Here is a 25,545-nt window from a genome sequence, read left to right as displayed (position 1 = left end):
CCTCCTCTCCCCTGTAACTATTCTCCAGGTCGTTGCTGCAAATGAGAACGTGTTCTCAGTCAACTTACCTGGTAAAATAACGGTAAAATAAAAATAAATAAAAAATAGCTATCGTTGCGGCCATTTTTTAAAGCTCATTTTCGAAAAGCGGTCCAGAGGGATTTTTTGACAAACTATCTTTAGAAGACGCTGGAGCACCGCCAATACTGTTGGGCAGTCAAACTTATTAGTGCACACAGAAACAGTCTCCTCTACTGTACAAAAAGGGAGAGTTTTCTTGCACCAAGGCAAGACTAGGAGGTGTAAACTTTGCTGACTTCACCAGGGACTCTCCAAAGACTTTCCAGACAGTTGCACAGTAATTACCGACATTGTCTCATCCCTGCCTCTTTACCTGTCACAGCAGCACTCACCTGAGAGCCAGACGTATAGTTGAAGAAGTTGAAGGAGCCTAACATCCACAAATCATGTGAAAAAGAACAAACATTTGAGCTCCGGCATATTTAGTGTGGCTGTAAATAAGGCCTCTGGCTCCTGTCTCATTATATAGTTATCATGACTCTGGGTCCTTTGGTTAAAATGCTTTCTACTTACTGTTCTCACTTCCCACCACTGCGACAGTACCAAACCTCTACGAGACTGCATATTACGTTTAAGAGCTCTCTCGCTCTCTCTCTCTCCCAGGCTCTGCAATCTCATATTTTGTGTTTCTTCCCTCTTTCACAAAACTCTGTTACTTGCCCTCTGGGTCTGTACAGGGGAGGAGGAACTCATATTTGACTCTGGAAGAAGCTATCAATTTCACTTAGATAGAAAAAGGGGAGAGAGAGAAAATGGGAAAAGTAAGGAAAGGAGTTATCTTCAGTTTGTCGTATTTCAGTCTGATAGGCGTTAGAGTTAGTAATTCCGTACATTCCAGATGTCGCAATAAGTCTTTTTTAGTTTACATACATATTTTCCATCGAAACCATCAATTGTCTACAGTTGCGATGCCGTACTCCCCCCACGTTACCATATTCCCAAGTCCCGTTCATCACTCAGCTGGAAAGCCTGGAAATCGAGGATTTCAATGTCTTGTACTGATCATGAGTGATTATCCTACAGCTGACAAGAGACTTGTTTTAGGACGGGGTACTTAGACTGCATGTCACTGAAATGGAGAAGAGACAAGAGGGACTGAGGGGAGTGATGAAGAGTGTCTGATTTTAGTCACTTAAATACCTCTACTAGAGAGATGGATTCACTGCTCTGCTGTAGGCCTAGTAGTACCAGAGAGTAGTGTGATCACATAGTCAGAGTCACAGCATATGAGGGCTGAAAACTCCCAAATTGATAATGTAGCCTTAATAGTGTGTGTTTTTGTTTGTGTGCATGATGTGCGTATGTGTGGGCATGTGAAATGGTGAGTGTGCCAGTCTGTTGTGTTAGCCCTTCTAACCTTCTAGCCTCTATTTTATTGGAGGAGGAATGGTGTGTTGTCTGGGATGTTGTGTTCCACCTCTGAGCTGTGCTGCAGTGTAATGGGGTGTAAAGTAGTTCCAGTGCAGAGTGCCACCCCTGCATCAGGGAACAGACAGAACCCTGCCCGCCAGCTCATTAATCTCCCACACAGAGAGGCACACTGGAAGATAAAACTGGACAGAAAAATGTAAGGGGCAAAATGCAGGAACATTTTGATCTATATCAAGTCTCACCCTAACGATGTCTTGGAACACTAGTGTGGCGCATTGTTGAAATCAATTACCTCCCTCAGATACACGCGCCTCGTTTCATTACTTCTGTGCCAGGGGATGCATGAAAAAATGGATTTCGGAATAAGAATTCTCTGCTAACCCGCACTTTATTGTATTAGACTGAATGACTTGAGAAACTCACTGGTCCCCATAATTTAGATTACTCAGTCAGTTGCTGTGGCTCTCAATCAGAATCGGAAACCTCCCTCAGTCATTATTTATATTTTTTTACCTTTATTTAACTTGGCAAGTCAGATAAGAACAAATTCTTATTTACAATGACGGCCTACACCGGCTAAACCCGAACGACGCTGGTGCAATTGTGCGCCGCCCAATGGGACTCCCAATCACGTCCGGTTGTGATACAGCCTGGATTCGAACCAGGGTGTCTGTAGTGACGCCTCTAGCACTGGGATGCAGTGCCTTAGACCGCTGCGCCACTCGCCACTAGATGACACTTTCAGAAATGCCTTATTCCCTACAGAACACAGTTTTAGTGTAGGCAAACTTCTTTCCCTTCAGCAGCCCATTCACGTTCACACATCATTTGTGTGTTTTCCCCCCTCAGTTATTTTTCTTGTCAAGTGAAGAAAATAATACTCCATCTGTCACCTCACCAAGATGTTGAGTGTTGTGATAACAGAACGCCTGTACGAGAGCATCAAAGCTGAGCCTATAGCATATCAGCTCTTTTAATGCTGACAGATTAACACACCGCTGTGAATACTACTACCTCTGACAAAAGAGCCATAGTACAGTGATAGAAATTAATTAAGCTGTACTGGCAAATGCAATATCCTGGTACTGGAAGAAGTGTTTCTCTCAAATATATATTAAAAAAAATATATATCCCTAGGACGTCGGGGGAGAAAATACGTTTTTAAAGGAGGCGGGCTAAAATTGTATTTCCATTATTTGAATTTGTAACTGCTGTGAGCTCACGACAAATCTGTGATGAGAAACTGTTTCACCCCTGGGTAGAACATTAGCATGTCACAACTATTCTTGGAATGTAGCAGGACCTTGTGTCAATAATAATTAATTTCATTTGTAACGTGTTTTTCTCACACCCAAGGCTCCAACAATTCACAAAACAGAACATAGACAGACAAAAAAACAAAGCTATATACAGGTATCATCAACTCTGGAGGACATGAGAACAGAATTAGCAGAAGTCCTTGAAAGCTTTTCTGAACAGCACGGTCTTGAGCTGTGCCTTTAAAGGAGGACAGAGACACTGCACTAATAATGTCTGGAAGAGACTCTGCCCTAATAGTGTCTGGAAGTGTGTTCCACAGACGCGGAGCCACACAACTGAAAGCCCTGTCACCTGTCGTTCTTAGTCTGCTGCAGGGCTGCTGAAGGAAGACAGACCTGGAGGAGCGAAGGGTGCGTTTGAGGCAGGAGGATAGAACGAGGGCAGACAGGTACTTGGGTCCAGAGTTGTGGATAGCTCAGTAGGTGTGAACCAGGATTTTGTAGTCGATGCTTGAGCACATGGATTGATGTGCTCACGGGGGGGCGGTGTGAGTGAGGACACGTCCAGTACAGTTCTGGTCAAATTGTAGCCTGTTTAGGCACTCGGCAGATAGGGCAACGAAAGGGGTGTTTAATAAACTGCAATTAAGCCGTGGATGAGTCGCTCAGCTGCAGGTTTTGATAGCATAGGTCGTAACCTGGCAAATGTTCCATAGATGGAGAAATTAGACTTTGGTCACACACTTGATGTGGGCTTCAAACGAGAGCTGACTGTCAAATATCACACCCAGGTTGTGAACCTCACTGGAGGGGAGGATCTTGACACCATCAATATTGAGGCTGTAGCTGCTGATTTAGTCAATGATGATGCGAGTGCCAATCAGGACGACCTCTATCTTCACTGCAGGAAACTAAACTGCATCCACTCTTTGATGTCCAGAAGGCAACTGACCAGGAGTACAGTGGCATTGGCAGTGTTTGTGGAGACAAACAGCTGAGTGTCATCAGCATAGAAGTGAAATCCCAGTCCGTGTTTCCTCAGGATGTTTCTCAGTGGCAACATGTAGATACAAAACAGTAGTGGCCCCAGAACCGAGCATTGAGGGGGACCCCCTGTCGGACCACAACTGTCTCACCTACTAGGACCGATGGCTACAAACTGGTAGCGAGCAGTGGGATAGGACATGAACCAGAACAGTGTCTGACAGGCCCAGGTGCTTCTCCATGCGGTCCAGCAGGATGGTGTGGCTGACCATGTTGAGTATGAAGATGATGGCAGCCCCAGAGTTAGCATTCATGAGCTCGTCATTGGTGACTATTACCGGGGCAGTCTTGGTGCTTTGTCTAGCTCTGAAACCCAACTGGAAGGGCTCAAGTAGGTTGTGAGCGGCGGTTTTGGAGTTGTGGTTTTGGAGTTGGTTAGAAACAGCACGTTTGAGGGAGGAGCTTACTCTGGAAGGGCAGATTGGAAATAGGCCTGTAGTTCTGGATGTTGTCAGGCTTTTTAAGTACTGGTGTGACTGTGGACAGTTTGAGCTGAGGAGGGACACATCCGGTGATAAGGGATTTGTTGATAATTTCCGTAAAGAAAGGCTCCAGAGCAGGTAAGCAGGTCTTGACAAGGGAGGTAGGGATAGGGTCCAGTGAGCAAGTTGTTCTAACAAGCTTGGTTACATCAGCTGTAGTGACTGTGGTGAAGGTGGAGAACGTTGACTGGGGGAGTGTAGGACTGGGTAGATCAACTACAGGGGTTGGAGAGGATAGGAAGGTGTTTTGGGGGTTTTCAATTTTGCTTTGGAAGAAGAACGGGTATTTGTTCCACTGTTCTGGGGAGGCTGAGGTAGCAGAAATGTTGACAGGTTGGAGGAGCTTGCTCACAGTAGAGAACAGCACCCGGGAGTTGCTGATCAGTTGGGAGAAGTAGATTGTCCGAGCTGAATTGATGGTCTGTTTGTATTCTCGCTGATGTTGCTCAAACATCTGCGCGTGTACTATTAGCCCGGTTTTCTTATACCGTCGTTCTAGACGATCGCCAGTTGCTTAAAGAGAGCGTAGCTCCTCAGTGTACCGGGGAGAATATTTGGAGAAAGACACCAGGTGGGTTTTCAAAGGAGCAACCTCATCCAGTATGGAGGCCAAGGCAGTGTTGTATTGAGCCACAAAAAGTCAAAGTTGAGCTTAGGAGGCCGATCAATCAGCACAGCAAGTACTGATACAGAGCCAGTGATTTTGAAAGCCGTGCATTCAAAAGATGAGACAGCTGGTACTGGAGTAGACTTCACAGTGCAGTCAGTCCTGCAGATTAGAAAATCCGGCAAACCTGTCCAGATGTGCGAGGACAGTCCAGGTAGGTGTAGCCAGATGGGAGTGCAATTGGTTGAGAGATGTGTACTCAGTCTGTGAGGCAGCGAAAGTCTAGAACTCTGTCAGTGATGATGTCATTCAGTAGTTAGCCTCTGTTGCTTATGAATGTTGCATTCAAAAGCCTCAGTTGAATTACTTTGGAAGTTGCCTGAGGGGAAACCTGCAGAACTGGCCAGTGTCCTTTATGATCCGGTGTGCATGATCTACTGCTCGCATTGCGAGTGCACACAATAGATTTAAGTTTGTTCATTAGTCTCCTACCGCGCCGTCGTCCTCGCTGTCTGCATTTCTTCCGGAGGATCCTGTATTGCATAAGATTGTTCTCTCAGCTCCCTGCACAGGGTTGTTTTAATATGTTCAAAACTTCTGAGGAATCCTTGAGTGTAGTGAGTGATAGTTGCTGCCATTTCTGTATCTTTTTGTCCAGCCTTTGGTGCAGTAGATATGAGATAAGAAGAGATGAGATCTAAGGATCTGTGCTGGTATTTGAATCCAAATAATTAGCTCGGAGTCAAATATGTTAACAAATTTTAACGTTGTTGATTTAAAAAAGAAAAACTAGTTATGTGTTCAATACAAAAAACAAAAAGTTTATAAAAGCAATGCACATTAAAAAAAACACTTCAAACAAATAATTAAGAATACGTTTGCAGGAGTAAACTACCACGTCTGCCACTAGGCGCCATTGCAACCATCTATCAATGACAGCAGCTGGTTCAAAGGTACTTACTTGAAAGCATTAACATTAGAGGTTGAGGTTCACTCTCTTCAGTCAAAGGGAATAAATAGTAGCTTGTTTCTTGCTTAGTTTTTCTTGTATTCTTTGGGGGCTTAGCTATTTTGTAGCACATTCACCTTTGGCCTTAACAAATGAGTCTGTGACAGCAAATTATCATTTGTCTTGATGCGGTGTACAGGCTGAGTCATGCGTTTCGGGAGGGAGCCTTGAGTGAAGCCAATGCCCTCATCCCAATATAGCGGTCTCACTGGAGATGCAGTCGGGCATAGCTGTGACCCTCTTCCAGGCAAACAACCAGGACTAGGAGATGGCTTTGAGTTTTGTGTATGTGCAAGACCTATGTTTTTTTTAAATTATTCTTAATGTAATGTTATGTCAGCCATCTGACCATGAAAAAGGACAGGACGTGCCACGAGCCAACAAATACCCTCATTTTATCTGAGCACATTGTTTACCTAAATGTCACTGTTTTCACCATTGTTTTAAAACAATCCATACAGTAGACTGATTATAAGTCAGTTTCATTGTACATAATGAAGATTCTATTTTGCTGACTGTATATCTGAATGTACATATACAGGTGCGCAAAGTAATACTGTATCTCTTATTGTTACACTTTAGAGATCTAACCCTATCTATCTGAATTCTCTACAGGTGGCGTACATGAGACTCTAATGTCAGAGGTCAAGAGCCATGGATCCACGCATCTTTCCTAGAGGGAGGACCGGCAGAAGAAGCACTGCAACACTAGAGTACAGTGACTCATCTGCCTTCGGCTGTGTTCAAGAGGCACGTAATGGAAAACCAGGTTTCGAGCATTTTCCAAAAAGAACGCTCATTCCGTTATACGTTTTGAATAGGTTTATTCATTTTGGTCCTACTGAACATGACCCTGAAAGCTGCTGTAATGCAGACCATGTAAAAAGACTTGTAACTAATCATTCCATTGGAATGTCTGAGTTATTGATGACCTGCCCAGATTAAATAGTGACTCTGACTAACATGCCTATGTTGAAGTGCATGTTTATTAGAGGTGGTTCACTTTTATTGTAAATAAGAATAGAATATGTTTATAAACACTTCTGCATGAATGTGGATGCTACCATGATTACAGATAATCCTGAATAAATCGTGAATAATGGTGAGTGACAAAGTTACAGACGCTCAAATATACCCCTCAAAAAATGGCTTGTAGGTATGATATTTGTGCATCTAACTTTCTCACTCATCATTATTCACGATTCCTTCAGGATTATCCGTCTATTCTTTTTTTTACAATAAAAGTGACTCCAAAATGACACACTACATTATTTACCATTCATTTCTATTGGGCACAAAATCATCTGAAACACAACCAAAACAAACAGCAAATGCATCCAACAAATGTGTAGTCACAAGCTTGATGTAGTCATTGCGTGCTATGAATATGGGACCAAATACTTAACTTTTTACTACTTTAACACATACATAAGTGAATTTGTCCCAATACTTTTGCTCCCCTAAAATGGGGGGGGATGATGTACAACAACAAAAAAACGGTTCACCCGATATGGATGAAAATACCCTCAAAATAAAGCTGACAGTCTGCACTTTAACCTCATAGTCATTGTTTGATTTCAAATCCAAACTGTTGAAGTATAAAGCCAAAATAGGAAGAAATGCTTCACTGTCCCAATAATTACAGAGGGCACTATGTAACCTCTGTGACAGGCTTTTCATTTTACCTCTACCCACTTTTCAAAGCCACACTATTTGCTACTGTGTGAGAGGAGAATCAACTGACAGCATCATTATAATAACTCAGCTATAATGACTTTTTTTTTTACCAGAGAGCTAGTAATTATGTGGTTGCTTATGAGATCGAACGCTCCAGAGTTTTCTGAATGTCAGCTAGTCAAGCTTTAATTACAAATACTTCCGTAGATTAATGTGCAATAGAAACTCAGCCAGCTTTAAAAGTACATGACAACATATCGTCGATGCAGAATATGATTATATATTATGCAGAATATTGTTCTATAACTCCATTAGACTCAAGGAAAGCCAGTGTGATTCGGTTTCATTTTGAGGATTTGGATGTTCTCTTGCAGTGGGTCAATAAACAGGGCATAACCAATAATAGGACACAAATATTGTGCATCCCCATAGGCTATAACGAGGTCATTGTTGGTAGCAACTGTAAACAGAATAGCAATGAGGTGGAACAGGGGCTGCACTATTTAGAATAAGGGAAGAGTTATATTCAGTATCACTTAATGTCTATAGTGAGCAAGCTAAAAGGTCATGGTTTGAATACCAGGAGCAGAGCTTCATGACAAACTAAGTTACCCAAATGTACAGATACATTTATTTATTTTTKYKCTCTATTTTGGGGCTTTTCAGACCCATCTTGTCTATCATGGTTTTGTGAACCAATATTAGGACATAACTATAGTGAATCCCAACACAGGTACAGTATATGGGGGTCATTGTTGGTAGCTGTACAACAGCAAGAAACTGTAACTGTAAACTAACATCAGCTCTAGCTGATGTAGATGCAGAGTTAGACCAGCTTGTAACTGTCTACAGTAAGATAAAAGGTAGACCTTAACAGTACTGTATAACGGGGGAGGGACTAAGCTTCGCAACACAGATCCAACAGAAATAACAAATGTATCAAGCTCTAGGCTCTATTCCTCAATATTTYTTTGCTGTCTCTGTTTTGGAGCTATTTAGGCCTACCCCTCTCCATCATTGTTTTCTGAATAAGACAAGCTATCTGYGTAGGTTATGTAGCAGACAATGAGAGACGATTCAGCATTGTGTCTCTGCCAACATAAGGTGTCTAACATTATTTTTACAAGCTCCCCAGCAGATGTAGATTCCTCTGGTTTGCCACCCTGGATCTGCCATGTGCTGATGCGGCAACTGACAATTACTTTGAAACAATACAAAGGCACATTGTGCTCACTGAGGTGGCAAAGCAGAGAGTGAATTGGCTAATTAAATATATCCCGTGTTGAACGGTCAAGAGGGTYTCGRCTCTCTTTCCAGCTCTTGTCACACGAGAGTCAATATATAGAGCTCTATATAAACCATCAGTATGAACCAAAGCAGACTGAGTGGGAAGAGGTACTGGAAGAGTTGCCCTCATTCTGAAGACACACACACAAACACACACACATGACAGATACATTAACAGTGTTTATTGTTTGGAATCACTGCATTTCGTAACCTTGAGGAGATGCTGTCTTTCATTCCTCGTGTCTTTGATCAAAGAAAACGGTGTAAATTTTTATTTTATTTTTAAAGATCCTCCAAGGTGATTTTGGGCTGCCCCGTGTTGTCATTGTACTGCTCATTAGTCTCCTCACCTAGTAATCGCTAGGTGAGGAGCTGCAACAAAAAACTAAATTTTCAGGAATAATTTTCTTCCTATTTGGACCTATGATTTGGACGTAGCTTGACGGGTTTTTGTCATCTCAGAGGATGCCTTGGAAAAGGTAGAAGGTAGAAAAGGAAGGGATCAAAACCTACCTTGAGAGAATAAAAGGTTGTAACTAGCCTTTACTACTGTAACTCTCAAATGTGATTRCGGTCTTACATTTGTATCTAATCTAAGGGGTGAACACTGGCTGAGTGTGCGACTGTGTGTGAGTGTGTTTGTCAATCCGGGACTAGGACACATTTTCAATGGAGACTGATTTTTTTTATTTTTTTTATCTGTGTCTTGGAAACCAGCCCGGTGAGTATAAGACATTGATACCCTATTTTACTCTCCAACCCCTGCAAATGTTTTCAGTTTTCTCCCAACTCCCATTGTAGATAGTTCATTATTTGATAACATCACATACGTACAGACAGATCCATTCAGAGCTCTCCGATATCAATTTCAGATTGGATGTTCCAGGCATGTGCCTAAATGAATTAGTTCTGTATTATTTTTAGATTAACTGGGACGGGTGGTGTGTGAGATTACGTGACCTGTGCAAAGGGTGAGATCCATTGGTATAAAGTCAGAGGAACCAAGCTCCGACCTAATTTATTTTAGTCAATGAGGCATCGGATAGAGTTCCTGCTGCAGTCAACCAGCCCTAATGTTTTCTCTGCCTAAGTGCATCTTCAAGCTCATTCCCCCTACAAATGATTCCTGAACCTTTGATATTCGCTCTTTGTGAATCAGTGTCATTACTGGGGTTAAAAGATATGGGTAAAAAAATWATGATATTGATAGCAGGTGGAATTAATGTGATAGCTTTCTTTGCTGTAAGGGCACCCCAAGATAATATTGGCATCTTTTATTTCTCTCTTTCCTCCCTCTTTGAGCATGCTTATTACTCTTCACATCTTTCTATAATTCGTCTCGTTCTCTCATTTTCTCGTCCGATACATTTCTCTTCTTGCTCTTGCGACTACATTGTCAGCTTCCTCTCATCCTATCCTAACCCSTCCCTCATCCCCCTCTCTGTCCCTCTCCAAACCTTCAGCTGCTTCCACTATCACCCTCCTATGCTCCTGCCTCCCCCTCCCCCTCTCTCACTCCTCTGCGCTTCCCGTACTCCCTCTCTCTTCCTACCGCTCACTAATATGGCATCGTGGTGTATCTGCGGGTCCCCTGTGACTCATTAGTTTGCCCAGTAGCCTGGGTGCCACCCCCGGACAAGAACCCGTGAAAATGCCATGCCTGCGGTGAAAGGTTTGAGCGTACAGTACTGCCAACCCTCCCCTGGGCAAGGATGACACCACCACATCAGTAGACATGAGATGCTCAAGAATAAATCTTGCTCTGGATTCTGTGCTACTGTTCTCCCCAAAATAAAAAGCCATAATATATGAGTCAATTGCATAGCAGACACACATTACAATATTAAACATGCTAATGTATGTTGCATGTTAATGGACTGTTAATTGGTGAGTTGTACTCCCACAGATGTCCACTAAGACTTATGATAGTACAAGATGGTGTGATGGCATGCAGTCAGTMAATTTTAACATTCTAATCGAAACAATCCGAATCAGCATCTGTGTGCTCAGTATCTGTATTTTATGATATATGCAAGCCATTAGGAACACCTGCTCTTTCCATGGCATAGRCTGACCCGGTGAATCCAGGTGAAAGCTATGATCCCTTATTGATGTCTCTTAAATCCTCTTCAATCAGTGTCGATGAGTTAACGGTTAAAGAAGACATGGATTGAGACATGGATTGTGTTTGTGTGCCATTCAGAGGGTGAATGGGCAAGACAAAGGATTTAAGTGCCTTTGAACAGGGTATGGTAGTAGGTTCCAGGTGCATCAGTTTGAGTATGTCAATAGCTGCAATGCTACTGGGGGGTCTACCACCTAAAGGACATCCAAATTGACACAACTGTGTGAAGCATTGGAGACAACGTGGGCTTGTAGAGTCTATGCCCTGATGAATGCAGGCTGTTCTGAGGTCAAATGTCAATAGCTGCAATGCTACTGGGGGGTCTACCACCTAAAGGACATCCAAATTGACACAACTGTGTGAAGCATTGGAGACAACGTGGGCTTGTAGAGTCTATGCCCTGATGAATTCAGRCTGTTCTGAGGTCAAAAGGGGGTGCAACTCAATATTAGGAAGGTGTTCCTAATGTTTAATACACTCTGTATATCTATCTATAAACAGGTAACTGCCAAAATAAAGGAAACACTTGAGTAAATGAGGGATACAAAGTATATTGAAAGCAAGTGCTTCCACACAGGTGGGKTTCCTGAGTTAATTAAGCAATTAAAACATCCCATCATGCTTAGGGTATACATGTATACAAATGCCCAGTTGCCCATTATTGTGGCTACCGTGTCTCGAAGAAGAGATCTCAGTGAATTTGAAAGAGGGGTCTCAAACGAGCATAGGCGGTTTAAAGGGTGTGTGTGTGTCTCAATCACCAGATCTCAACCCAGTTGAACACTTATGGGAGATTCTGGAGCAGTGCCTGAGACAGCGTTTTCCACCACCATCAACAAAACATCAAATTATGGGAATTTCTCATGGAGGGATGGTGTCGCATCCCTCCATTAGAGTCCCAGACCCTTGTAGAATCTATGCAAAGGCGCATTGAAGCTGTTCTGGCAGCCAACGCCCTATTAAGACACTATGTGTTTCCATTTTTTTTTAGCAGTTACCTGTGTATCTTCACTTTATAAGATAAACATTTGAACAGCAATGTGTTGTTGTTTTTGTATCTTTTTAAAAACTTTTCCTTAAAGGCAGCGTGGATTTCTCAGTAGGTTGATGGAGTGTCTGAGGGGTAGGCCTGACAGTCAGGAGAATAGACCTTCCAGTGACAGTTGACAGGAGCGATTGGAGCGTTGGTAATGATGAGACCAGGGTGTACAGCGCCTGTACGGTGTAGCAGTAGATATTTTATTATCTTTCAAGAGGAACAGAACAGCTGCTCAGTCTTTTAGAGTGAGATATAAACATCACTGCCCGAGGTCAACTGCATAGGGGCAGTAAGATACACTGAGTATACCGAACATCTTGTGTCTTGCCCATTCACCCTCTGAATGGCACATGTACACAATTCATCTCTAAATTGTGCCAAGGCTTAGAAATCCTTCTTTAACCCCTCCTCCCCTTCATCTACTCTGATTGAAGTGGATTTAACAAGTGACATCTATAAGGGATCATAGCTTTCACCTGGTCAGTCTGTTCTTAATGTTTTGTATACTCAGTGTATTTTACTGTCGTTATGTACACAGTATAAATATGGAAAAGTTCCATGATGTGGTAACCATAGAATATGGTGGGGATCAACCTTGGTCATAAAGACCTACAGGATATGCAGGCTTTGGTTGCGGCCCAGCAATAATACACATGAGATGACTAAGTGATTAGTAGAATCATATGTTTGTCACGATCGTCGTATTGAGGAGACCAAGGCGCAGCGTGAGATGTATACATTCTTCTTTATTAAAATGAAGAACACTAAACAACCGTGAAGCTATAAACACGAGTGCTGACATGCAACTACACATAGACAATAACCCACAAAACCAAAATGGAAAATGGCAACTTAAATAGGATCCCCAATCAGAGACGACGATAAACAGCTGTCTCTAATTGGGAACCAATTCAGGCCACCATAAACCTACATTTACCTAGACAATACCAAAACCCCATAGATATACAAAAACCACTAGACAAGACAAAAACACACCTACCACCATCGTCACACCCTGACCTAACCAAAATAATAAAGAAAACAAAGATAACTAAGGTCAGGGCATGACAATGTTTTAGTGTAGGGCTGGAACAAAAATGCACACTGGGTAGTAACTTAGTATAGTTGGTGAGCTGACCGCTGAAGTAAATAAATGGAAAAGGAATGGTTTCTATAATGAAGATAGCGATCCACACTAAACAAAAATACAAACGCAACATGTAAAGTGTTGGTCTCAGAAATCTCAGAAATGTTCCATATGCATAAAATGCTTATTTCTCTCAAATGTTGTGCACAAATTTGTTTACATCCCTGTTGGTGAGCATTTCTCCTTTGCCAAGATAATCCATCCACCTGACAGGTGTGGTATATCAAGAAACTGACTAAACAGCATGATAGTGGGACGGCAGGTATTCTAGTGGTTAGAGCTTTGGACTAGTAACCGAAAGGTTGCAAGATCGAATCCCCGAGCTGACAAGGTAAAAATCTGTCGTTCTGCCACTGAACAAGGCAGTTAACCCACTGTTCCTAAGCCGTCAACTGACTTGCCTAGTTAAATAAAGGTAAAGTAAAATAAAAAATAGGGGGCTGAGGAGTATTTCTGTCTGTAATAAAGCTCTTTTGTGGGGAAAAACTCATTCTGATTGGCTGGGCTGCCAAGTGGGTGGGCCTATGCGCTCCCGGGCCCCCTGCACAGTCATGTGAAATCCATAGAATAGGGCCAAATGAATTTATTCCAATTGACTGATTTCCTTATATGAACTGTAACTCAATAAAATCTTTGAAATTGTTGCATGTTGCGTTTTATATTTTTTTGTTCAGTATATTTTAGCATGGTCTTTGTGGCTGTATGAGTTGTGGTACCTGAGTTTGACTAGTTAGACCAGGTGAGGTCCCCATGACAAAAGACAGTTAGTTGGGATGATAACCACTTACTCCCAACACAGGGATGAATCTCTCACCAAGTCCCAAATGACATGCCAGTAAAATGAACTTCTGAGCTGACTTGACCTCTCTAGGGGAGTGCTACATGAGAGGTGAATAGATACATGGATGGATGGAGGGGGTTATGGACAGGGCAATCTGTTAGCATCTAAAGCCAAGATGAATGGCCCTATTTGAGCAGGCCAATGTCTCTTCTGTTTGCCTCGTGTCATCCCTCCCTGTAGCAGCTGTGTCCTGAGCCTACGTTACCCATGTAGCAGCATCAGCACAGAGGGAAAGATGTTCTGTCACATTAAACTGCCGGGTCATAGCAGGATCAGAAAATTGGGGCTGTAGAGAGAAATGTCTTTCTCTCGCTCTCACTCTCACTCTCTCCCACTCACTCTTCCACTCCTACTCCGTCTATCGGTTTTCAGTTATCATGGTCTTGGTGAGAGGGGCTGCTGTTTGTGTGGGAGAYGAAGCCTCAGGACACTGGAGCAATATCCCACTCATGTCATTTGCTCAAGAGAGCTGTAAACCAAATTAAATAATGTCCAGCAGATAATCCTGCTGGCCAGTATCCAGAATGTGTGTCTGTGTACGGCTTAAGGTTGTTCTACTTCTGTTAAGTTCTGCAGAAGAAGTCTCATGCACATTTCCCTGGATTCATCTGAGTTTGGTGGCATACTTGAAAGACATTGTGACCAAAACGTTTCTTTGGCTTGCTGAATGAGGCATGCACTTTCCACATTATTCTGATGTGCTGGGGTGCTTTGTGATCTGTGAGTTCTGTCTCACAGAGCAGTCTCAGGTGATTGTAGTTCACCCCAAACAAAGGTCTCGGAGGCAGCTTGCTCTATCCGATCCCAGACTTTATTCTATATTACCGTGTCTTCTGACAGACGAAAGACCTACACTCAACCAAATGGGGTGAGGAGGAAGTGAGCGGGGGCGGTGGAGGGCTCACCCTAACAAATAGAGAGCACATCATCCATTTTTTCTTGGTCTCGCTCTTCAAAGCGCCCCTGCCACCCTATTTCATCATAATGCCTCATCGCCCATGGAAAAAAGAGAAGATGTACTTTCTGCTATTTTTCTTTTAAGGGGATTTCTTTTGATGCAATGTCTGTGCTTTTTCCCATCTTTATTTCATCAGTCAGTGAGCTGCCATTTTGACTTTATGTGCAAATTATCTGAAACTCACATTGCAGCTTCTCATCAAAAGTTAGGAGACATTTCAAGTTATTGTGTAGTGTATTGTAACTGGAGAAAATGTGGCTTTTTAACATGTTAACACATTTTTATCTTTGTATCACTTGGCATATCCTTGCTAATTTACGCACACACACAAAACATTTGCTATATGCCCTCGCACTTACAGTAGCTTTTGGCTGTCATAGTGTACTGTTAGCTATCATTTATCCCTAGCCTCCATCTGACGTCTCACAAGCCTGTCTCTATCTCTGAATTAAAATCTCTCTCGCTCTCTCTCTCTTTTCCCTCTCTTTCTATTCCTCTGCTCAAATGCCTGTCTCTGCCGTGCAATCACAAGGCACCCTGTTCAGATGAGCGAGCCGGAGGATTGGTTTGTGGAGTTGACTGGGTTCCATATTATTGGAATGGAGTTTACAGCTGTAAAGCGCAGTGAGGAGTGGAGTCTAGACTCACTGTCTCAYATCAGAACACTATAGGCCATTAGTTTGTGCATGTGTACGCACCACCTACATATGTTCATACGCATATAAGTAAAACAAATCAAATAAAGATGTGTGTATGCATGCACATTCTGTATAAGCATATTTTATTATGTTGTATTATGTTTGAGTGCCATTATGATGTAGGTAAAAAATAGTTTAATACTTACCCCAGGGCCAGAACTACTCCTTTGTGACATAATATCTCCAAAATGTCGGTGCCCGCCGGTCATGTCCCTGACTCATCCCCCTCTCAGCCCTCACTCTGAGTTCATTTTGTGGCTCAGCGTTGATGAGACAGTGCCTAAATGAACCACATAGAGGAAACAGTCGTTTAACACAGCAGATGTCAGCTTGACTCTGTCCTTACAACCCCCCAATCCCCCTTTTTATTCCATTCTGCTGATTCCCCTCTCTCTCTCTCTCTCTCTCTCTCTCTCTCTCTCTCTCTCTCTCTCTCTCTCTCTCTCCCTCTCACAGAAAACATTTTGTCTCTTCTATCCGTCTTTCTTAATCTATCCCTCTAATTACTGCCGGAGCCTCACCTGCTGTCTTGCCATGCTGAATGAGCTTGTGGCGTAGCCCTTTGTTTTCAGTCTTCAGTGCACTTGAATATTCTCACTGCATGGTCAAACTGAGCTAAACAAGGGGGACTCGMGCTGAATACAAATGCAGAATGAAAGAGATTTGAATTGAATGGTCTGCCTGTTGTTGCTCTGATCATTATATATCCTCTCTAATCACAGAGATATTTACAGAATAGCTCCCAGCATGCAGTGCGGTGTATCGTGTTCCTTCTTCATGCACTTGGAAGGAAAAGTGCCCTGCAGCCATTGTTTTGGAAGATTTCCTCCCCAGATCTTGGCATATTTGTTTTTTGTGATGTGATTAAAATGATTAATCTGAATTCAGCATTATTCAAGTTGCTCTAGGGAAAGAGAGAAGAAAGAGAGACAGAAAGTATAAGAGGGAAGTAAGTAGAGTAGAGTATCGGAGATAGACAAGTGTAAATTCAGTTTCATTGGCAGAGAGCATACACAGCAGATTATTGGTGTAACGTATTCCTGATTCTTATAGCTGTACAGTATCCACAATATACAGTACAAGTCAAAGGTTTGGACGCACCTACTCATTCAAGGGTTTTTCTTTATTTGTACTATTTTCTACATTGTAGAATAATAGTGAAGACATCAAAACTATGAAATAACACATCATGTAGTAACCAAAAAAGTGTTAMATTTTTTTTAGATTTTAGATTCTTCAAAGTAGCCACCCTTTGCCTTGATGACAGCTTTGCACACTCCTGGCGTTCTCTCAACCAGCTTCACCTGGAATGCTTTTCCAACAGTCTTGAAGAAGTTCCAACATATGCTGAGCATTTGTTGGTTGCTTTTCCTTTACTCTGCAGTCCAACTCATCCCAAACCTGGCTACTTTGAAGAATCTCAAATATACATGGGCTGGCACGAGGGAGATAGGCAAGTCCCTACAAACCTAAATGAGCTTTTATCCTTGTCATCTCCTCTGAGCTCATAGACTTTTATTTTGTATTTATTTACTCAACCCTTATTTAACCAGGTAAGTTGACTGACAACACATTCTCATTTACAGCAACGACCTGGGGAATAGTTACAGGGGAAAGGAGGGGGATGAATGAGCCAATTGGAAGGGGGGCACAATTGCACAACACGTTGGATTGTAGACGATAGCGKGAGGTCTAGTCAAGTGCCACATAATTGATCTGATATCTACATATAATACTCAGATTACACAGCACTTTAAGAAAATTTCATTACATCTGTCGGGACTCGGGAGGCGGTCTGTGGCTGTGTCTCACTGTCTCAGGCCTATTTCATTATTCCCCGTGTCGAATGCCAGTAAGCTTCCCTGGTGAGGCGACACGTCTCATTTCATAAAGATAATGGAAAATGGCAAGATGGAGATCAGGCGGGTGGAACGACGATGCAGTTGACAACAGGGAGCTGATATTGTAACCAGAGAAATGTAGTATGGGAGTGTTTCCACCTGCACTCAGGTTCCATGGATGGACTCTGGGGTTGTCATGAATGTGTGCAAGTGCATAATGTATACACACATGTATAYACCACACACAAAGATACACACACAAATGCACGGAAGTGGTGAATGGCATGGTATGTTCATAGAACACTCCACACCTCTCAGACCCAGGTGGGAACTTGTTTGCACCTAAATAGGGAATATGAACAGTGTTAATATATTCAACCAGGCTTACAATTATGAGCCATAACACCTTTGAGATAAGTGCATTTGAGTTGAATCAATTAGCACACCATCTGTGTAGGACCAGTGTSTAACCCTGTAAAACATCATAGTGTATCTTTTTGGATTCTGGGGTAAACTTTGAAAATTGTAATACTTAGAGTATAGGAACATTATTTACAAAGTTACAAAGGAGACATGAGGGGTGCCATAATGAAGCTTGGGAGGGGCTGCGTGCAGGGGAAACATGTGACAGTACTGATAAGGGGAGAAACCGTTGAAGACTCATGTCACTTAGTTCCCTGCTTGGCAAGAATGATGCAATGTTTAGAGATAAGGAGGAGACTCCACCCAAAGTGGGGTATGAATACCACCACGGGGGAAGCCATGTCTTGGTCTGAGTTACAGCAGTAATGACCCTTTGGGAAGAATTAAACTTGGTTACGCTTCTCTAGTGTACGTGAGTTATTTACTCTGAAAAATTAGAACCTAACAATCTAAAATAGAATATCACAGAGCCATATTTCCTTAACCGGTCTCCATCATTCAGGCAGACAGATCAATGGCAGGGACACAGCTAATTTGGAAGAAATAAATATTTTAAAATATGATTGCCTCCATCTGGCCTTGGTAGCGGCTGTGCTGTGACGTGTGGCGTGGTAGACCTTCCTCCCTCTGACACTCTAGCCTCCACCGCCATGCCTCTGTGGTGGTGAGGTCATTATTCACTGTGACATGCACTGATTTGCATCATATTACCAGAAGTTTAATAACAAGTTTAATAACCTTTACTGGTTGAATCAACATTGTTTCAACGTAATTTGTCAATGTATTGTAACGTGGAATCAACGTCGAAAATACATTGGATTTTAGAAAAATGTGATCAACCAGTACTGTTTTCATCTCATTTCAACCAGCGTTGTAAACATTGAAATTAGGGTAAAACTTCAACTTAAAAACATTCACTTAACCAGACTAACAAATTGTTAGATCAATCTAATTTCAACATAATCATTAAAACGATGTACAGTATATGTTGAAATTGCGTTGAGAATTCCACATAAAATCATCCTGGCTGAAATTATGTAGAATTTCATATTTGATAAGACATATTTTATTTGACCTTGTTTCAATGTTGATGGTAAAATGGTATGTTTGAATCAACGTCATTGTTTCAACGTCATGCTACAGTATCAACCTAAATAAAGAGGTACATTGAAATAATGTGAAGCCACAGTCCCAAGATTTCTGACTGAACAGTTACTTTTATTGGTATACGAGGGGTAATGCACTTCAGTGAGAACAAGTCTATCATCCTGATACCTACCTCTATGTACTCTGCTTAGCTTAAAAAAATGAAATACATATTTTTTTTAAACTGCTATTTCCATGACATTGATTGACCAGGTACATCCAGGTGAAAGCTATGATCCCTTATTGATGTCACCTGTTAAATCCACTTCAATCAGTGTAGATGAAGGGGAGGAGACAGGTTAAAGAAGGATTCTTAAGCCTTGAGACATGGATTGTGTATGTGTGCCATTCAGAGGGGGAATGGGCAAGACAAAACCTTTGAACGGTGTATGGTAGTAGGTGCAGTCCAGTTTGCAGCCCAACATGCAGCATAAAGAAGACCAGCAAGGGGGCCATCATCAGCATTATACAGGCATGCCCTCGCTGTGAGCATTCCAATGAATGGAACAGTCAGCCACATTCTGGCAAGTATCCGGCCAGCAACCTTCACCTGTCAGTGGCAACAGCTTTCACAGACTCAGAATTTGTACAAATACAAAGGTAACCAGCTTCATTACTTTCATACATTTGATAAACCAATTATGAAACACAATCTATGTAATCTGACATTATTTGCTGCTTATTTTAAATGCAAAATAGCACCAATAGACATTTTTATGTGTTATTTCTTACATTATTAGTTCAGAAAGTTTTTTTTGCGTTATTATGTACAGACGGAAATTACTTTTTGAAATCAGAGCGGAGGTAACTCATCAGCATTCCGACCAGAAATATGACTTTCACGAATTGGATTGGATGCAAGGCAATTTAACTTATCCCTGAGGCTGCTCCAAGATGCCACCGGCGGAGAAGAGGTATTCAGAGTGAACTTCTAGTTCAACTCAGGAGGTGTGCACACCATCCACCGCTTCCGAGTATATTACTCGCTAATGTTCAGTCCCTAGACAATAAAGTAGATGTGCTCAGGGTGAGGATCTCCTTCCAGAGAGACATCAGGGACTGTAACATAATCTGTTTCAAGGAATCATGGCTTTCTCTGGATATACTGTCCCCGTCCATACAGCAAGCTGGGTTCTCAGTACATGCAGATAGGAATAAAGAACTCTCTGCAAAGAAGAAAGGCGGAGGTATATGTTTCATGACTAAATACTTATGGTGTTTGGTGAAGAAGTGCCCCCCGGGCATTGACTCAATCGCCATGGCTGTACCTCACAGTTATCTGATTAAGGCTTCGATAGTCAATACACGGGCGCAAACCTCCCTCCTTTTTCTTCACAAAAAAGAAACTCGAGGAGGCGGGTGAAGTGGAGGACCGAATGTACCCCTGACGCAGGGATTCGGAGACATATGTTTCCATAGCCACCGTCTCCGCCTGTGACAGGGGATACACGTGACTCCTGGGAAGTGCGGCATCTACCAGGAGATGTATCGCACAATCCCCCCGTCGATGGGGTGGTAATTGTGTCGCCTTCTTTTTGGAGAAGGCGAGAGCCAAATCGGCATACTCGGGGGGGAATGCGCACGGTGGAGACCTGGTCTGGACTTTCCACCGTAGAAGCACCTATGGAAACCCCTAAGCACCTTCCCAAGCACTCTCACAACCACCCCGTGAGAGCCCTCCATTGCCATGAAATAGTGGGGTTATGACAAGCTAACTAGGGTAGACCTAGCACCACTGGAAACGCAGGAGAGTCAATGAGAAAGAGACTGATTTTCTCCGTGTGACCCCCCCTGCGTCACCATGCCCAGAGGAGCGGTGGTCTCCCTAATCAACCCTGACCCTAATGGTTGACTATCTAAGGTGTGAACTGGGAAGGGCATTCCTACAGGAACGATGGGGATCCCTAAACTAAAGGCTAATCATCTGTCTATAAAATTCCCAGCCGCGCCTGAATCGACGAGCGCCTTATGAAGTCGTGACAATAGTGTAGTTTCTTCTTCTTTTTATTCAGTTTAGTCACATGATTTCTCTATTTGCAGTACGTTTGCCAATCAGTTGTGCAGCCAGACTTATTTGCCCTTTCTTTTGCATCATTCCTCTCAACCATACAATGTTTCAATTCCTCATCAATCCACAGGGATTTAAGAGAACAGAAGGGTGCATGCTTATTAGTAACTAGGCAATTTCTTAAATGTGTCAAGTGCAGCGGTTGGTTGCTTCTCATAACACACCACGGACCAACGAATATTCTTTATATCAACAACATAGAAATCACTACAAAACGTATTGTATGACCTCTTATACACTATATTAGGCCCGGCCTTTGAAACCTTGTTTTCCCTAGATATGGCTACTATATTGTGATCACTACATCCGATGGATTTGGATACTGTTTTCAAGCAAATTTATGCAGCATTAGTAAAGATGTGATCTCATTCCTGTGCTGTTTGTGACTACCCTGGTAGGTGGACTGATAACCTGAACCAGGTTGCAGGCACTAATTACAGTTTGAAGCTTTCTCTTGAGCAGCCTGATGAAAGCCAGTCAATATTTAAATCACCCAGAAAATATACCTCTCTGTTGATATCACATACATTATCAAGCATTTGATTGTGGTATGTACAGGAACTTGAGTCTTTTTCTTCACCCGACCTAGAATACCTCACAATCAAATGCAGACTGCATTACCTTCCAAGAGGATTCTCTTCGGTTATCGTCACAGCCATGTATATTCCCCTTCAAGCCGATACCAGGACGGCTCTCAAGAAACTACACTGGACTTTGGGCAGACTGGAAACCACATATCCTGAGTCCGCATTTATTGTAGCAGGGGATTTTAACAAAGCAAATCTGAGGAAAACACTACCAAAGTTCTTTGTCTCATTTTTTTATTGAATTGAATGGTATCAGTTAATATGGGGAGGGAGAAATCCTGTGTATTCTGCGCCAGGATCAGGGAACTCCTGTTGTATACGGGACACCACACAGGAAGGTATGACCACTCTGACATGTTTGCCAAGGTAGCCCCATTACCACAAGACAAAATGCCGATAGGCACAGTATCTGTACCGGCTTGGAAAGACAACGAAAGATGAAAGGTGCACATTGTTATATTAGCCGAACACTGATTCTATGGTATTATGTAAAGGGTTGTTAATTCTACATGGACCTGTTATTAAAACACTTAGTTTAGAATATCTACATAAATTCAGCAATTGTATTCTTCTCATATTACTCTGGAGGCTACTGACCTATTCAAAACGTCCTCTGGCATCTTACCATACATCTGCCTGTAGTTATTGAACTCAACCTGCAGGAGTTTTTTTTGTATGGACTGAGTTGGGGGAAACAGCTGCAAGGTTCGGACAGATGGGTGTGTCTTGGTAGTGGCAAGGACACACCCAAGAAACACCCACATCAAACCACACACCCAAGCCAACTCACGTTTGGCTTCTGTCATGGCCCCCAGCATTTCTTGAGGAGCAAGCCAAAAAAACGAGGCCAAATCAGCAGGTGCAGTTCCCCTTTAACCCATTGTACCTCTTTCCACTCCTGTTGTAAATAACCCCTAGCAACCCGTAGCTGATTTTCCCAGACTTCAAAAACATTAAATCTGTCACTGCTTGTTTGGACATAAGAGGTTAACTTAATCAGTCTTTCTCCCCTCTCTTTCTCTCTCTCTCTCTCTTTCCCCCTCTCTCTATCTCTCTTTCGCTTGCTGCTGTGGTCCTGTATGGAAAGGACACTGGGGAAGGTGTGTGTGTGTGTGTGTGTGTGTGTGTGTGGGAGTGAAATCCCTGCATGTAGTGACTGGGTGTATTGATACTCCATCCAAAGTGTAATTAATAACTTAACCATGCTCAAGGATATTCAATGTCTGATAAATGCATGTTCAAATTAGCATGCAAAGATCCCAGGTCTGTAATAATCTGCGCAGAATCTTGAACAGCATTGATCACCTGCACTATGCACTTTTAATGTAATCTCAACTACAATCCAGGTCACTTGGTTGTGCTATTAGGTGAAGCACAGTGATAACACATAATTGTTTTTATAAATACAAAATATCTGACATTGTATTCCCATTTGAACCTTTTTGTGCTTTTAAATGGTTCAAAGCGCAGAAATAACACATTTGGATGACAGCTAAACCAAAAACCTGACATTGTTTTTTTCGATTGGAATTTGGATGTACTTTTAGATGGTCGAAAGCATAGTGATAATACATTGGGAATTCACCAAACTTCTGGCTGTCTTTTTCAGTGGGTGAATAAAGGTTGACATCTCATTGATCAATGTCTCAACCAAAAATGACCCACATTTCCACACCTTTTTCTAAAATGTTGGAGAACACATTGGGAAGGCTGATTCTTAGTCCTTCTCCGAACAGAATCCTTTCAGATCCTTGATATCCTTCGTTTGCGCTTATCGACTGCACCCTCCAATTCAAASCTGAGATGGCCATTGCAAAATGTTGATTTTGTGGTCAATTAGCAATTTTTCTTTGTGTATTTGATGTGTGCTTGTGGTTATTGTCTTGCTGGAAGTTCCACTTGCGGCCAAGTTTCAGCCTCCTGGCAGAAGCAACCAGGTTTTTGGCTAAAATGCCCTGGTACTGGGTAAAGTTCATGCTGTCAGGCTCATTTGAAGCATAATAGCCCCATAGCATCAAAGATCCACCACCATATTTTACAGTAGGTATGGGGTTCTTTTACGCTTATGCATTCTCATTTCGATGCCAAACCCACCACTGGTGTGCGTGGACAAAGAGCTCTATTTTCATGTCATCTGACCAAAGCACTGGATCCAATCCAAGTGGAGATGCTTTTTAGCAAACTCCAGGCACTTACATTTGTTGGATGACATGAAAATAGAGCTCCTAGGCCACACAGACGAAGGATATCAAGGATGTCTTGCTCCCAGACAGACTAAATAACTTCTTTGCTCGCTTTGAGGACAATACAGTGCCACTGACACGGCCCGCTACCAAAACCTGCGGACTCTCCTTCACTGCAGCCGACGTGAGTAAAGCATTTAAACGTGTTAACCCTCGCAAGGCTGCAGGCCCAGACGACATCCCCAGCCGCGTCCTCAGAGCATGCGGCGACCAGCTGGCTGGTGTGTTTACGGACATATTCAATCAATCCTTATCCCAGTCTGCTATTCCCACATGCTTCAATAGGGCCACCATTGTTCCAGTTCCCAAGAAAGCTAAGGTAACTGAGCTAAACGACTACCGCCCCGTAGCACTCACTTCCGTCATCATGAAGTGCTTTGAGAGACTAGTCAAGGACCATATCACCTCCACCCTACCTGACACCCTAGACCCAGTCCAATTTGCTTACCGCCCCAATAGGTCCACAGACGACGCAATCGCAACCACACTGCCCTAACCCATCTGGACAAGAGGAATACCTATGTGAGAAGGCAAGATGCAGTGATGATAGAGTACAGTATATACATATGACATTATATTAAAGTGGCATTGTTTAAAGTGAGTGATCACTTTTTACATCCATATTTTATTATTAAAGTGGCTGAGAGTTGAGCCAGTATGTTGGCAGCAGCCACTCAATGTTAGTGGTGCTGTTTAACAGTCTGATGGCCTTGAGATAGAAGCTGTTTTTTCAGTCTCTCGTCCACTTTGATGCACCTGTACTGACCTCTTCTGGATGATAGCGGGTGAACAGGCAGTGGCTTGGGTGGTTGTTGTCCTTGATTATCTTTTGGCCTTACTGTGACATCGGGTGGTGTAGGTGTCCTGGGGGGCAGGTAGTTTTGCCCGTGATGCGTTGTGCAGACCTCACTCCTTGGAGAGCCTTACGGTTGTGGGCGGAGCAGTTGCCGTATCAGGCGGTGATACAGCCCGACAGGGTGCTCTCGATTGTGCATCTGTAAAGTTTGTGAGTGTTTTTGGTGCAAGCCTTTCTTCAGCCACCTGAGGTTGAAGAGGGCGCTGTTGCGCCTTCTTCACAACGCTGTCTGTGTGGGTGGACCATTTCAGTTTGTCCGTGATGTGTATGCTGAGGAACTTAAAACTTATACCTCTCTCACTACTGTCCCGTCGATGTGGATAGGGGGGTGCTCCTCTGCTGTTTCCTGAAGTCCACAATCATCTCCTTGTTTTGTTGACGTTGAGTGTGAGGTTATTTTCCTGACACACCACTCCGAGGCCCTCACCTCCTCCCTGTAGCCGTCTCGTCGTTGTTGGTAATCAAGCCTACCACTGTAGTGTCGTCCGCAAACTTATGATTGAGTTGGAGGCGTGCATCGCACGCAGTCGTGGGTGAACAGGGAGTACAGGAGAGGGCTGAGAACGCACCCTTGTTGGGCCAGTGTTGAGGATCAGCGGGTGGAGATGTTGTTACTACCTCACACCTGGGGGCGGCCCATCAGGAAGTCCAGGACCCAGTTGCACAGGGCGGGGTCGAAACCCAGGGTCTCGAGCTTGATGACGAGTTTGGAGGGTCTATGGTGTTAAATGCTGAGGCTGTAGTCGATGATCAGCA

At 42.9% G+C, this 25,545-nt stretch overlaps 2 protein-coding genes and 1 long non-coding RNA gene across 4 annotated transcripts in view; 2 read left to right on the top strand and 1 right to left on the bottom strand.

Moving 5' to 3' along the window:
- ube3d (ubiquitin protein ligase E3D) overlaps positions 1 to 7,409 on the top strand; it is a 24,141-nt gene extending 16,732 nt beyond the window's left edge. Inside the window, exon 10 of the mRNA XM_023989367.2 lies at positions 6,469 to 7,409. Within this exon, the coding sequence (XP_023845135.1) occupies positions 6,469 to 6,489 (21 nt within the window). The 3' untranslated portion in view covers positions 6,490 to 7,409. The remainder of the gene's footprint in view (positions 1 to 6,468) is intronic.
- The window catches only part of LOC111965291 (uncharacterized), a 29,427-nt gene extending 13,403 nt beyond the window's left edge, over positions 1 to 16,024 (bottom strand). For both annotated transcript variants that reach the window (XR_002877495.2, XR_011480042.1), the window contains exon 1: positions 15,772 to 16,024. This is a non-coding gene — a long non-coding RNA (uncharacterized lncRNA). The remainder of the gene's footprint in view (positions 1 to 15,771) is intronic.
- LOC111965284 (inhibitor of Bruton tyrosine kinase) overlaps positions 1 to 25,545 on the top strand; it is a 143,505-nt gene that overhangs the window by 66,578 nt on the left and 51,382 nt on the right. The window lies entirely within an intron of this gene.

Source organism: Salvelinus sp. IW2-2015, linkage group LG6.1, assembly GCF_002910315.2.
Source record: "Salvelinus sp. IW2-2015 linkage group LG6.1, ASM291031v2, whole genome shotgun sequence".
Classification (NCBI taxonomy): Eukaryota; Metazoa; Chordata; class Actinopteri; order Salmoniformes; family Salmonidae; genus Salvelinus; species Salvelinus sp. IW2-2015.
Note: the sequence above shows the minus strand (reverse complement) of the source record. Positions and strands in the feature narration are given on the sequence as shown.